At 50.2% G+C, this 14,157-nt stretch overlaps 1 protein-coding gene across 1 annotated transcript in view; it reads left to right on the top strand.

Moving 5' to 3' along the window:
* Positions 1-14,157, top strand: part of NUP210L (nucleoporin 210 like) — a 307,190-nt gene that overhangs the window by 51,417 nt on the left and 241,616 nt on the right. Inside the window, exons 5-6 of the mRNA XM_086945518.1 lie at positions 158-308; positions 13,028-13,160. Of these exons, the coding sequence (XP_086801644.1) occupies positions 158-308; positions 13,028-13,160 (284 nt within the window). The remainder of the gene's footprint in view (positions 1-157; positions 309-13,027; positions 13,161-14,157) is intronic.

Raw genomic sequence — 14,157 nt, forward strand, 5'->3', positions numbered from 1 at the left:
AGTACCCAGTCTTGGTTCTAGCTCTGAATGTCTATGTGATCCTTTGAATATTTTTTTCTGCACACTCTTCTTCTCCGTTGCCCGCAGTTGTTTCTTTTGGACTTGTTGCCCCATTCTTGGTAACTGCCAATAGAGCTCTCCCACTTTTCTCTTGTAGGATTTTGAAGTATTCAGAAGCAGAGTACACGCCTCCGGATTACATTGCAGACATGGAGTTACGTCAAAAACAAGGGGACCTGATTCTAGTGTCCGGAATCAGAACTGGAGCCAGCGTCATCAAAGTCCGAGTACTTGAGCCAGTTTACAAGGTAAAGTAATTTCTCTGTAATTTTACCAACTTGGCTTCTGGAAGTTTCATAGCTTGTCTGATTTTGAGGTGTTGTTTGTATATTGAATTTTTACACATTAGACATCTGTGCAAAGTACATCCTGGATTAGCAAGAGTTTATTTCCAGTCGTGGGAAATGCATTCCTGATCTGCAAGACCACAAATAAATGCGGGACTCTCCTGTCTCCATGTAGACTCTGATAGCATGACCTCGTGGAGTTGAGCCCGCAAGCTGCTCTTCTACCTTCCGTTAAGGGAGTATCTTCTGTGGCAAAAAGGATGCTTGCTACACCATTCTTAAGCTCAATTCACAAGTTGGGCTATTTAGTTTAGGAGGACCTTTCCTCCTATCATCCACATGCCACATGAATACCAATATCTTAAATGGAAAGTTTTGCACAAAATGTTGTAACTCTGAATTTTACATTAAATTTAGGAGGCCATAACACAGATTAATTCAAACTTGACTTAAAGAACATATTCAGCAAATTATGGCTGGATTGTTGGATCATACATCTCTAAGCCCACCAGCTGCTTAACACTCCCTGACTCCTCATCTGCCCATGAATATGTTTCTTCCCTTTTGCGCTACGTTGCATTCTCTCCAGTTTGGTGGCCTATCTGTTATTTTTAGTAGTGACCTCTATTTTTATTTACTGTATTTATTGATACTATGCCGCCATGTGGCTGTACGTATGCGAAGGTTACCCTGTCCTAGTAGAAAACTTTTATATTAATAATGTGACTGCCCTATTTTTATTGAGAATGATGGGAGGAACTTGGTGAAAAATATTTGAATAATATTTTTAAGCTTTGTCTCTTTTATGTGGATTGTAATGATTTAATTAAACAAACAAGAAAGTGTATCTAATGGTGGGAAATCATTGTGATAGCATATTAAACTTGTTTCAATCAATCAGGTGTTTGTTAAGTGCGACAACTCACCCGTAAGGGTCTTACGGTGCTGGGGGTGGGGTCGCAGGTTCCAGTCCATCAAGGAGAGGGTCTGTCGAAGGACCAGGTTTTGAGGTTTCTGGTGAAGATGAGGAGCAAGGTTATCTGTCTGAGGTGGAGCGAAGGTCGTTCCAGGCTGTGACCGCTCGGAAGGAGAAGGAGGGTCCTCCCGATCTGGTCTTTCTGGTGCTGGGGACCACGGTGTTGGAGAGCTGGGCTGATCATAGGGTCCTTTGGGGTGCGTGGGGTTTGTTTACCCTTGTTTATAAGCTGTATCTACTTAGGGACCTGAATATTGTGTTGGTTGTTTTAGTCCATAATCTTTAAGGCCTTGATTCCTGGGAAAATACCCTTGTTCATATCAGTGACCTCGCCTGGCTGAGTTGCTGACCTTTACATTTTTTCTTAGTATAGATATAGATATATGACCATATATATCTAGATATAGAGTATATAGATATGCGTTTGAAGACAACACCACAGTGACATAGTTAGATTTGGTTAGAACCTCTTAAAAAACTCAGAAATTCACTTAAAACACAGTTAAAGTGTAGTTATTGTTACTTAACAAAATCTTACCAGCATTAGCAATACTGATAGGTCTGGTTTATAACTGGAAGCTACTCTTAAGTTGCTGGTGACCATAGATAAAGTAATCTGCCACTAATCATTGCACTAATACATCCATTCATCTACTCTCTGACTCATTCTTACATTCATTCACTCACCCATGTACAGTAAAACACACTCAAGCTTGGCTAGCATATGCAATATAAAAAAAGAGCAAAATTAGAAAAAGAAAAATGCTACCGTATAAATGTAGCTAGCATGTGCTGACAATTCAAAAATTAAAAACTACGCTTAGCAGTGAGTGGCTGTCTTGGAATGGTATTGTGATTAAATTCTACACCATTTGGTCATCTGATGGACTTCGTTTACATTTCAGACCCATGGCGAAGGGCTTATTAACCCGAAATGCAATGGGTACGCATATGCACGGTTTCCAAAGATGTTGTGAATTCTGACGTGCTATAGAATAAGGCCTGGATTGGCATTTCTAAAGCATCATAAGTGTGTAATTACATTGTCTTTGTAACAGCATTGAAGCATTTTCTGAATAAATATGGATTACAATGGATTAACATGGTTAAATGTGGTTTCTGAATGTTGTTGTTGTTGCTGAAATTGAATGTTTGTATAGCTGTAGCGGCTTGAGTCTGGGCTGTAGCTACCCAGCAGCTTGGATTGTTAACTTTTCACCAGTGCTTCAACAGAGCATGTGTCAAGCCAGCACGGTAAATTATTCCCTTTGAGCAGCAGCCAAAAGGGAAATTGAAAAATAAAAAATGGAGTGCATTCTGTCACTTTGCTCGTACAAGTTCTATCCCAAACCATGAAGGCTGTCTCAAAGCTTTTAAATGAGGTGGTCATCCAGCAATACTAAAACAATAACACACTATGAATAAAGCTTTCTAGGATAGGCACCTGGTTTAGAAACAGTGGCCACACAGGATACATTCCACTGCAGAGGAAATAAGCAATAAACAAGCAACTTGGTCCCATTGTCCAAAGAAAAACAAAAAAGGATAGGAAAGAAGAAATTTAAAAAGAAGGAAATATAAAAAGAGAAAAGTCAAAACAAAATATCCGAGCCCTGGCACCGACCCACGGTCCATTTCAGACAGGTAGGCACAAGTGATCATGCACCTGCTGCCACGCAGGGCACATTGAACAAGTGGCTGAAGTGGGTTAACGCACTACACCAGGCACTACAATGTTATTGGTTGAGCAGAAAGTGATTGACACTCAGACTAGTGGCTGAAGAGTGCTGACCCAAAATTCCTCTATGCATCTAACTGTATGCATGCATGTTTATGAATTATTTTTCATTCCATAAGCCTGGCAGATAGCAAAAGATTACTACAAAACACCACTCCACGAGGAAGCAAGGGTCACAGGGAGAATATTTATAGACCTAACCAGATTCAATCCCCAAATCCTGTAATAATCAACCCATAAATAATCTGATGGTCTGGTGAGGAATAAAAACTACAAAGAGTAGAAAGGCAGGATCCAAAGTGATTACTCGCCAAAACTAAAGCTGGTGACAACTATAATCTGTGAGACATGTGCGACTCCATGACAGAAGAAACCCTGAGGAGGGGATGAAAAAATGAGGATTTCCATCAACTGCCCTTCGTGGCCAATGTCATCATTTGGAATTCCCAAGTACCCCTGTCACCTCAGCTCTTCTGGCAGCAAGCCAAAAGCTGGTGAACTAGGCGTAAAAAGAGACCAATGAGACAAGAGAAAAGATTCATAGCCTGGTTATCCGAAAGGTATATATATATTTTTTTAATTTGTTTTATTGTTGCATCAGAGTATATGGGTACAGTGTAAATAATCTGCTGACGTGGCCTCAACATTCAGCCACGAACAGCCAAGCGTGCAACGTTTTTTTGTTTTATACAACTGGTGCAAATATACATTTCCTCAGTTAATCAGTACAAATCGTGCAAATATGTCTGCAGGCTGGGAGACAGTGAACCTGCATCGCCAAGAGGACGATGAATAGTGACAGGCATGTAAGTTCCCGCCTCAAGGGCGTAGGATCGGGGTCTGTACTGTCCATATAACGGTGCTACCAGAGAACGGGGGGGGGACAAAACTGTGGGAGGGAAGCATGTGGGCGCTAGCAGGGTCTAAGCAGGGGGATACTGGTGACGGGCGTCGGGGGGGGGCCCAAGGAGCCATTCAGTTTGCGCTGCAAGGGGGGGGGAGGGGAATGGACAGGGGGCGGATACACCTCGTGCACGTGAGTAACGAGATGGGTGGTATGACACATGAGAATTTGATCAGGATGCAGGGGGTACTGGGAGTCGGCCCTGGGAAGGGTGACACCAGGTAGAGGCTACTGGTCCTCTCGGGCGGGGGGGGGGGGGGAGGAGTAGGTGGGTCTTCTGCACGTGTGGACTGTCGGAAGCTGTGGAGGAGCATGGCCCATTCCATGGATATGGGGATTTTACGCGCCCCTGGCTCTTCCTCTCTAAGAGCATCCTCTTCCGCCGCCGCCCATTTACCGACCGCCCCCGTCCATGCTGCTATAGGGGGACCCTCCGGGGATCGCCAGCGCATGGCAATGCATCTGTTTGCCAACAGGAGCGCTAAGGACACGAAGCGTCTATGCACCGGGTCTTGCTTAGGGACATGAAAGATGCCTAGTGCGCTGGATTCCCAGGTGGCTAGTGTAGTGAGACCTGTGAGTTCCGATAGTGTGTTGTGTACCACCCGTCAAAAGGGATGAAGGTCGGGACAGCTCCAAAATATGTGGCGAAAATCTGCAGCAGGGGAGCAGCATCTGGGGCATAGGAATGGTGTGGAGGGATAGAACTTCTGCAATCGCGCTGGGGTGAGGTATGCCCTGTGTAGGATATAGTATTGGATGTTCTTGAAGCGGGCGTTCCTAGAGACGCGCTTTGGGGCCTCAAGCGCTTTAGTCCATTCTGAGTCATGTAGTGCGCGACCTATGTCCTCCTCTCATGTAGCTCGCAAGGTCGTCAGGAGAGCGTGTGAGAGTTCCCAGATGGATTTATATAGCCAGGTGACTAAGTGGCGTCCCACCCCCATACGCAGGATTGTATGTATTACTGGATACGTGTCTGGCTCGCCAGTTCGGAGATTAAAATGGGGCCGGTATCCATCGATCAGCTGCCTATATCTGAGGAATTGGCCCGGGGGGAGCCCGTATTCAGCGATCAGGCGGTCAAGTGATTTTAACTGGCCTTCCTCGAAGAGCGATTCCAGATCCGTGATGCCACAGTGTGACCATTCGGTGAACAGTGGAGCCGTGAAGTAGGAGTCCTGCCTGGGGCTGCCTATCAATGGTAGTAGCGGGGAGTACGGAGGTCTACTGGGGGACATTCGGTGGATCCGCATCATGCACCGGCGCGCTATCGCCACTTGAAGAGGGTATGTGCGCCGTGGCTTGGTGCCCGGGAGGAGAAGACGGGTGAGTTCCGGGGTTGCGATTCTGCCGGTCGAGGTAACAGTCTCCTGAGGGTAACGGTCCGCCGTCCAGTATGACAGCCATTGGAGCTGTGCCCCGAGGAAATATGACTCGAAGGACGGAGCTCCGAGCCCTCCCTGCGTCGTGGGAAGTTGAAGGGTTTTCAGGACGACCCTGTGTCGGCACTCGCCCCAGATAAGGGTCCCTAGGAGGGAGTCGACGTCGCGGAAGAAGGACCTGGGTGGTACCACCGGTAAATTTGTGAAGTGGTAAAGGAGTCGGGGAAGCATCACCATTTTAGCCAGGGCTATCCGTCCTATTGGGGCCAACGGGAGTTTATTTCAGAAGGCAACAGCCGGGCGCAGACTGGCAAGTGCTTTGCGGTGATTACCCTAAAAAATGTCTGCTGTAGAATGGTACAAGCGGACACCGAGGTACCGGGGAGCCTCCGCGGACCATGAGAGTTTATGCGGTCCGAGCTCGACTTCCCGGGGGGGCAGGCTCGGGTGTAAGGGGTAAACTGTGGACTTGTCCCAGTTCACCTGTAGTCCCGAGGCGTCTGCAAAGTCCGCCAGCGTTGCCCCTATGTGGGCCAGGTCCGTTTCGATGTCTCGGACGTATATGAGGAGATCGTCCGCGTACATGGATACGCAATGTGTGCCGTCCGCAAGTGGGATGCCCCAGTCCACACCTTCTAGGCGCAGCCGAACCGCCAGCGGCTCGACTGCCAGCGCGAATAAGAGAGGCGACAGGGGGCACCCTTGTCTTGTGCCTCGCCGAACTCCACACGCCGGTGATATGTGTTTCCCGATGCGAACTCGTGTGGTTAGATCGGTATACAGGAGGCGTGTGTACACCATGAGCGTCGGGCCGATATTGAGGCGCCGCAGGACTGAGAATAGATAGGGCCAGGTGAGGGTGTCAAACGCCTTCCTTAGGTCCATAATGAGGCAGGCGGCGCGGGGAAATCTGTCACGTATCTGATCTTGAACATGGAAGACTCGGCGGAGGTTCTGGGAGGTGTTCCTCCCCGGAACAAAGCCGCATTGGTCGGGGTGGACTAGTGGGCGTATGACCTGCGCATATCGATCAGCCAGAATTTTCCCCAGGATCTTACAGTCGGCCGACAGGAGCGTGATGGGGCGGTACGACCCCATGTGGAGTGGATCTCTGTGGGGTTTGGAAAGGTGACAATCACGGACTCCCGCAGTGATTGGGGTAACCTCCCTAGATGAAGAGACGCCCCGAACATCCGTGACAGACGGGGTACCACTAGGGGAGAGAACGTCGAGTAGTATTCTAGTGGGAAGCCGTCCAGTCCCGGCGCTTTATTCCGAGACATGGCACGTATCGCCTGGGTGATGTCAGAGGGTACTATCCTGGCGTCGAGAGTGCGCTTGTCAACATCCGATATTGTGGGTAACGTCAGTGGGTCTAAAAAGCGATCTACAGAAAACTGGGAGTACTGGGCCGGGGTCCCGTACACTTGTGCATAGTGACGCTGGAACGCCAGGAGGATCTCGGCTTGTGAGCGCACCAGCACACCTTCCGGGTTGATAATATCCGTGATTGGCTTGATTTCGGTGTCCTGCCTCGCCATCCAGGCCAGTAGCGCCCCAGTTTTGTCTCTGTCCTTATGCACCCTAGAGGCGTAAGCCCTAAAATTGTATTTTCGGAGGTCAGCGCAGGCAGTCTGATACTCCGTCTTAGCCTCGGCCGTAAGCACGGCGTGCTCCTCCGAGTCGTCAGGCCGTTTAGTGAGTGCGGCCAGAGCCTGCTCTGAGGTTAGGAGTGTCCGTTCCAAGGTGCGGCGGACCCCTACTACCTGTTTGATGCATTCTCCCCTTGCCACCACTTTAAACGCGTCCCACTCCACCAGTACCGACGATGCCGTGTTCGTGTTGTGTGTGAAGTAGTCTTGGATGCTGGTTTTGTGTGCGTCTCGGAATACTGGATCCGATAGGCAATCCCTAGGGAGGCGCCAGGTGGGGACTGGTGGGTGCGGGGGGCGCCAGGTCAGGCGATTGATGTGAGCGTCATGATCCGAGAGGATCCGACCTAGGTAATCTGTAGATGTGATCTTAGGGAGGATTGGTGCAGAGCAGAGGAAACGGTCCAGGCGGACCCGGAGGTTGTGTGGAATCGAGTGGAAGGAGTACATGCGAGCCAGTGGGTGTAGGTGTCGCCATGCGTCAGTGAGCGCCCAATGCGTGGTCCATGCCCTAAAGAGCTCTGCCTGCCGGGGGGCCGGGGAGTGTGCGGGGGGAGGGTGCGAGCGGTCCAGGGTGGGGTCCAGCGTGCAGTTAAAGTCACCTCCCAGCACCCACGGAACTGTAGTGAACTGGGCCAAAACGCCCGTGAGGTGATCCCAGAATTTATCCTGATCCGTGTTAGGGGCGTAAATGCTGCCAAGGAGTATTCCCTGTCCGTCAAGTATTCCCTCTAGAAGCGCATACCTGCCCTCTCTATCTACTACCCGTCGGAGCACCCGGAAGGGAGTACCTGGCCTGACCCAGATTAACGCGCCGCGCGCAAACGCTGAATAGTGTGTGGCACAGAAGATCCCTCGCCATTTGACCTGCAAGCGAGTGAGTTCGGTAGCGTTAATGTGTGTCTCCTGCAGAAATGCAATACTGGCTGACATACGCTTAATGTAGGAGTAAACAGAGTAGCGTTTGTTGGGCGTGTGCAGGCCTCGTACGTTCAGTGTAAGGACATTAATGTCTGAGCGTGGGACTGCCATTCTTAGGGTGTCGTGGTTGGGAGAGGGACCCCCCTACAGCTCCCGAGGGCCGCCAGTGTGTATGTGTCACGTGTGCTCCTGCGCGCCAAGCTTCCACAGTCGTGGGGGAGGGACTAAGGGGATTAACAACAAGTAGAACCTTGGGTGGGCAACAGTCCCAATACTGAGGATATATCACCGGAGGTGGCATATCCAAACTAGTGTCCCACTAGGGGAGAAATACAACAGATGTCTGCGGGGCGGCAGCGTGTGTCGCTGCTGGGCCTGTGCGCGGGTCGGGCTCTTGCAGGAGAAGTGTCTATCGCTCGCTAGCGCATACAATTTTCTAGCAAAGCAGTCTAGGCTCCTAGACGTCGCGCAATACAGTAGGCAACCATTAGAAGGATATAGCAGTGGACAGTTCATCCATCACGAAGAGGTGCCAGGTTGGCTGGCCAGGGTAGCGTCCAAGGTGTGCGCCGCAACGAGGGGGGAGGAGATCGGTCCAATCCCTGACATTGTTCCATCACTGTCCCGGTCTTTCTCAGGGGTGAACAGGTGCGGTTGACCCTCCAGATCTGATGCCAAGGGTGATGTGTGCAGTTCGGTCACCGCTCGTAAGGCGTCTCGTCGCTCCTGCATGATTTGCGTGAGGTCGGGGGAGCCCGTGGGGGAGGATGCTTGGCTTTTGGGGCGGCCTGATCGGGCACGGCTCGCGCCCCGCCGTCTGGATCGTCTGAAGTCGTTGTTGTTGCGTGCCCTCTGGGGTCCGGGTTTAGGGATTATTGGGCAGTGAAACTCAGTCCAATCCTGTGCTTCCTCCGCCGTGTTGAAGAAGAGGGCTTTCCCCTTGTGTAGCACTTTCAGGCGGGCCGGGAACAGCAGGGAGTATTGAAGATCATTGGCGCGGAGGCGCCTCTTGACGTCCAGGAAGGTGGAACGCTGCTGCTGGACTTCTCGGGCATAGTCCGGGAACACCATGACTTGCTGGTCTTCAACATGTAGGGGGCCCGCCGTACGGGCCGCACGAAGCACCGCATCGCGGTCTCGGAAGTGCAAGAATTTAGCCAACATGGGTCGCGGAGGAAGGCCTGGCTTGGGTGCCCGGGCCGGGACCCTATGGGCTCTTTCAATGGAGAAGTATGCCGACCGTTCCGCTTCCGGGGTGAATGATTTGGTCCAGGACTCCATGTAGGTCAGAGGGTCCGAGTTCTCAATCCCCTCCGGCAGGCCTAGGACGCGGATGTTACATCGTCTCGAGCGCCCCTCCAAATCCACTGTGCGTTCCTCGAGGACCGCCACGCGGCGTAGGACCTCCTTCATTTCCGCCTCCTGTGTTTTCACCGCAGGCTGCAGCTCGCTCACGATCCGTTCTCCTTCCTTCACCCTGTCCGCCAACTTGCGATGGTCGTCGCGGATTAAACTGATGTCCGTCGTCAGGACGCCCAATCTCTCCTCCATCGAAAGGCGGGACAATTTGATTGCCGCCAACACCTGATCCAATTTCGCCGACAGTGTGGGGTCGGTTTGCGACGCGCTGGCTTGCGTCCACGTTCTTGTGTGTGGCATCCTCTCGATGGCCGTCTCGGGGACAGCCGTCACCTGCGAGGCCTTCAATTTCCCCATGAGTGCTGTCAGAGATGGGGGGGATCGGGCCTCCGTGCACCCCGCGCTCAGCAGACCACCGTCTCTCAGTGTATCCGGGTAGGCGGCAGTTCAGCGCAGGTTGGGCTCCCAGTTCTTCTCGGCCCTGGGGTAGTCACTGGCTTCCCTCTGGGGGACCCCCACTGGCTCGGGCGTTAATGGCAACTTGCGGCTGCGGGGGGTGGCAGCCCTGGCGTCAGGAGATACGTGTCAGGGGGTACAGCCTCCACTGTCCAGGTTCCCCGGGAGACAGGGTGTTTTAAGTGCGGCCGGATCTTGCTCTCTCCCCCCTCGGTGTGTGATGCAGTCCCTCAGCCGATCGTGGAGGCCAAGGATCAGGCGACAGGGGCCTGGGGTAGTTCGGGGCAGTGAGCGTCTTCGACGTGGCGTGCTACCGCCTCAGGGTCGGAGGAGCACTCTGCTTCCAGGGTGGAGCTCGCGCTGATCACGGTGCTCTGGTCCCTGCGGGCGCCATCTTAGAGTCAGGCACTCGGGTCCGCCGGGCTGCACGAGGCGGCAGGAGCGTTCCGCCCCCCACCCCCCGGACCAAGGGCTGATGTGGTCCGCGATCCCCCGGTGGGCCTCAGAGGGGGCAGGAGGCCGCCGGGCCAGTCGGCGCCGGGGTCCACGGAGGGGGGGGGGAGAAGGGTCGACACTCACCGCCCCCAGATAAAGACCGTGGATGTCCGGAGGGCGCAGCGCTGTGTAGGCGGCACTTCCACCGGCGTCCCTCGGTCCGCGGCGGTGGGCTGGTCGGTGCTGGGGTCAGGCTCCCGCCTGTGTAGGAGCGCCGGTGCAGTGGAGCTCCAGTATGGCGGCCGCCATCTTGTGTACCGGACTGCCGCCGTGGGAGCTAGCCTGGTCCGGAGCACATCCCCGTGGGCCGGTCACTCCGCTCTCTCCTGGGGTTTCCGGGGCCGCCGGCTGTCCGCTTCATCCAGGGTCGCCGCCTCAGGGTCAGGCTCTAGGTGGCGCCCACATCAGGGAGACGGAGCCGCGTCCGCCATTTTAGTGGCTCGGCGCTCGGCTCCGGCTCCGGTGAGAGATGTTCCGGTGCTTGCCGCTCGTCAGCAGTCCCCGCGGCTCAACCAGAGGATGCCCCGCTGCAGGTGAGCATTATTGGAGTAGTTGCTGTAGGCTGAGGCTCCCGGCGATCTCAGGAAGTGGGCAAGATGCTAGCCCGATCGCGGAGCCTCAGCAGGACACAGCCGCCATCGTGGCTTGCCAAGCCACGCCCCCCCTGGTTATCCGAAAGGTATACTGACCAAATCAAAGATGCAGTGCAATGAAAATAGCTAAGTGAAAGTGAAGTTAAAAAAGATTCAGCAGCAATCCAAACATTTTATTGATGACTGCTGTTGAGCTTAATAAAAGTCATAGTGTCGGCGTGTAACAAATCCGCCGGATGTTATTGTCTACTAGTTTCAGCCGTAGTGGGCCTAGGAACCCCGGCTTTCTTCAGGACCTTGTAATAGTAGCTACTGCAGTAAGTGCAATTCGAAAACAGTGAAACAAAATGCATAAAGTAACAAAAACCTAAAATTATCACAGTGCTATTACTTGCGACCATTTACAGTACTTCTGTACAGGATGGATGGCTATTCATGCCTATCCTGTGTGAGGTATCAGACTCACCTCACCTGGCTCAGACTCAGGTTAAGGGAGGCATCGCCCTCTCCGTCGGTACCTCAGTCGTTGTGCGGAGGCTGGGTGAGGTGGCTAAGGATGCCAGACCAGATCTAAATCATACTTTAGCTCATGTGTGTCTAGATCCTAAGCATGCAGTTACAAATATGTATAACATTACAGTTTGTAAATCAATATTCAACCCCTCCAGTGTTGCCTAACAAAGATTCTCAAATGCAACTCTTCTATCCCCAGGGCTTAGCTTGGGTGTTAGGGACTGGGGATGGGGGTGTAACAAACATCAAAATCCTTACTTACTACAGGAATCTGCCAGAATCTTTGTAACAAAAGTCCTGTGTCATGGCAATCCTTCCTAAAATACCTCTTGTATTTACAATTTGTTTTCACTATAAATACGTCAACCTTGCTGCTTTTGCCACAGCTTTTTGTAATGAACAGGATAGATATAAGGCATCTGGCGTAACTTTTATTCAATTAAACATTCAGGTCTGTATTCTTTATTATTGGCTTCTGCCCATAAGTAGCGCTGACCTATTGTACTGTGCATAATGCCACCAGAAGACAACCTCCAGGTATACTTGCATAAAATTACAAATATGCACGTTACAGATGGCACAACAAAATACAACACCTCTCAGTTGCCCTAACAAGGATTCTCACAGAGCAGATCTTCTGCCACAAGACTTTAACCAACACCAAACGCCTTGTCTCCCACAGATCTGGTGTGAGTAGATAACAAAATACTCATGGATAGGCTTTACCTCCCTGTAATAACCTGTTGACTTTAAAATATTTTTTTTGCCAATAAATAAGTCAGACATACTCCCTTTGGTTTAACTTTTCATAATTGCTAGATCAAACTTACATTATCTAGCAGACGTTTTCTCAATGAACCTCCAGGCCGATCTACTTTATCACTTATTTGTCACCAGGACCAACTCAGACATACTGCATTCAGCATAAACATTCCACAAAGTGTACACCATGCACGCGGTCCTAAAATTACAAATATGTAAAATATTACATTAGGCAAAAATATATACAACTCTTAAGCGATCTTTTAAAGGAATATCACTAAGGTCCACAGTTTTGTTTTACAAAAGATCCCACAAAATCTAAAATACAAACCCTTGGTTCAACCCTCCATTAATTGACCCTGTGCAGTCGGCCATAAGAAGGAGGCTTGGCATGAGAGGCGTGTTTTCGTTCTCTATCTGCATGCCTGTGAGTGTCTTGAGGAGGCTAGTTGGAAAAGACTGCAGGACACCAGGATTAAGCTGGCGTGTTAATGTCCCGGCCTCCTTTGGCAGATGTGTGTGTGACTCCCACTATGTTTCTCAGTTCAACAACTAATTAGCACTCCCTTTTTGGGTTGTCTTCTTCAAATTCACCCATCCTCGACTCATCCACCTTCCCTGTCAAGTGTTTTCTGCCCCATCCTGATCACTTGTATCTCCCCTACCACCAGTGTTCCTCCTTGTAACCTCATAGTTTAGCCTGAAGAGGTATGCTTGCTGTATGGTTTGATATACTTCAATTAGGTTGGTTGCTTCCATGAGTTTGTTCCTTTCCCATATTAAGGACTGTGGCAAGACAGAGTAGAATTCTGCATAATAAAGATGAATGGCAAATAAGCTGGCCACTAGTGCTGTGCAGTGTTGCATGCCTGTGCTCAAAGCTCAGTCCAGCACTGCATTTAATCACATGTGCTTCTCGCCTTCCATAGTTCGTAGAGGATGCCACAGTCCGCCTATTTGTCCTGGAGAACCTCTGCATCATGCCCTCAACTGATGTCTACCTTCTTGTTGGAGCCTACGTTAGATACAAAGTTAGACGACTTGTTTATGGAAAGATCATAGGTAAGTGGCCAGAATGTTTATGGACATAGCACTTCCCCCAAAATTATTTTCTTGTAGATTGAATGAATATTTGCATCAGTATTTTAGTTGTGTCATGCGGCTTCGCAGAAGATGGTCACTAGTTTCAAAAGTAGATATACTTACTTAAATCCAGCTACTCTTTAACCAAGAATATTTCCCTTGTCTTTCTTCCCATTTCACAATGACCCACCTGTCTGACCATGGTGAACTTGGGACACAAACGTAGAACCCGACAGTCATAACCTCATAGATGCTATTAAACATTCCTCCCCAGTGCTGCGGTGTCCATTGGAACTAGTGCTGAATGGACGTCCAATGGTCGTGCGCAGCACTGGGGAGGTAGTGCTGCCGTCGGCCAATGCACCGAGGCAGCACTTAAGGGGTTAAAGTATACAGTATGGAGGTGTTCTTTCGCAATACTGAGTTCAAAGGTTGCACTGCCAAAATACTGGGCCCAGAATAGTAACTTTACCAACTACTTGAAAAGATAAGTATATTAAAGAGTAGATTTACTCTTAACTCCCCATCTGTATACCTTCAGGATATATACATATTCAAGGTGTGTAGGTGTAGAGTGACAAATAGTCTATACTTGCCTGCATGTACTTATCTGCATGTTAGTGTTGTACTGGATATTCTGTATGTGATATTATTGCAGGACAATATGTTTTGTTCATCGATACTTTGTCATACATCATATATAAAATACTCTTTGTAACGTGGTTTTGTTCCTGCTTTACAGGGATCTGAGATTGTTTTAGTGAAAATAAAATCTTTAAACCGGGATATGTATAACGTGGCAGTAGGAAAAGAGCAGACAAAATAAAGAAGGCAAAGTTACAAACTATTAAGTTATTCTTTTAAATGGCTAAGTATTCTGGGCCCTTGGAAGTCACACATCTGCCTGGAGAAGGATATAATAAGTTGGGGGCAAGCTGCAGGGCTAAGTCGCCACAATTGAGAGTATGTTTTGCCT

This window comes from Lissotriton vulgaris, chromosome 12 (genome assembly GCF_964263255.1).
Source record: "Lissotriton vulgaris chromosome 12, aLisVul1.2, whole genome shotgun sequence".
In the NCBI taxonomy this organism is placed as follows: Eukaryota; Metazoa; Chordata; class Amphibia; order Caudata; family Salamandridae; genus Lissotriton; species Lissotriton vulgaris.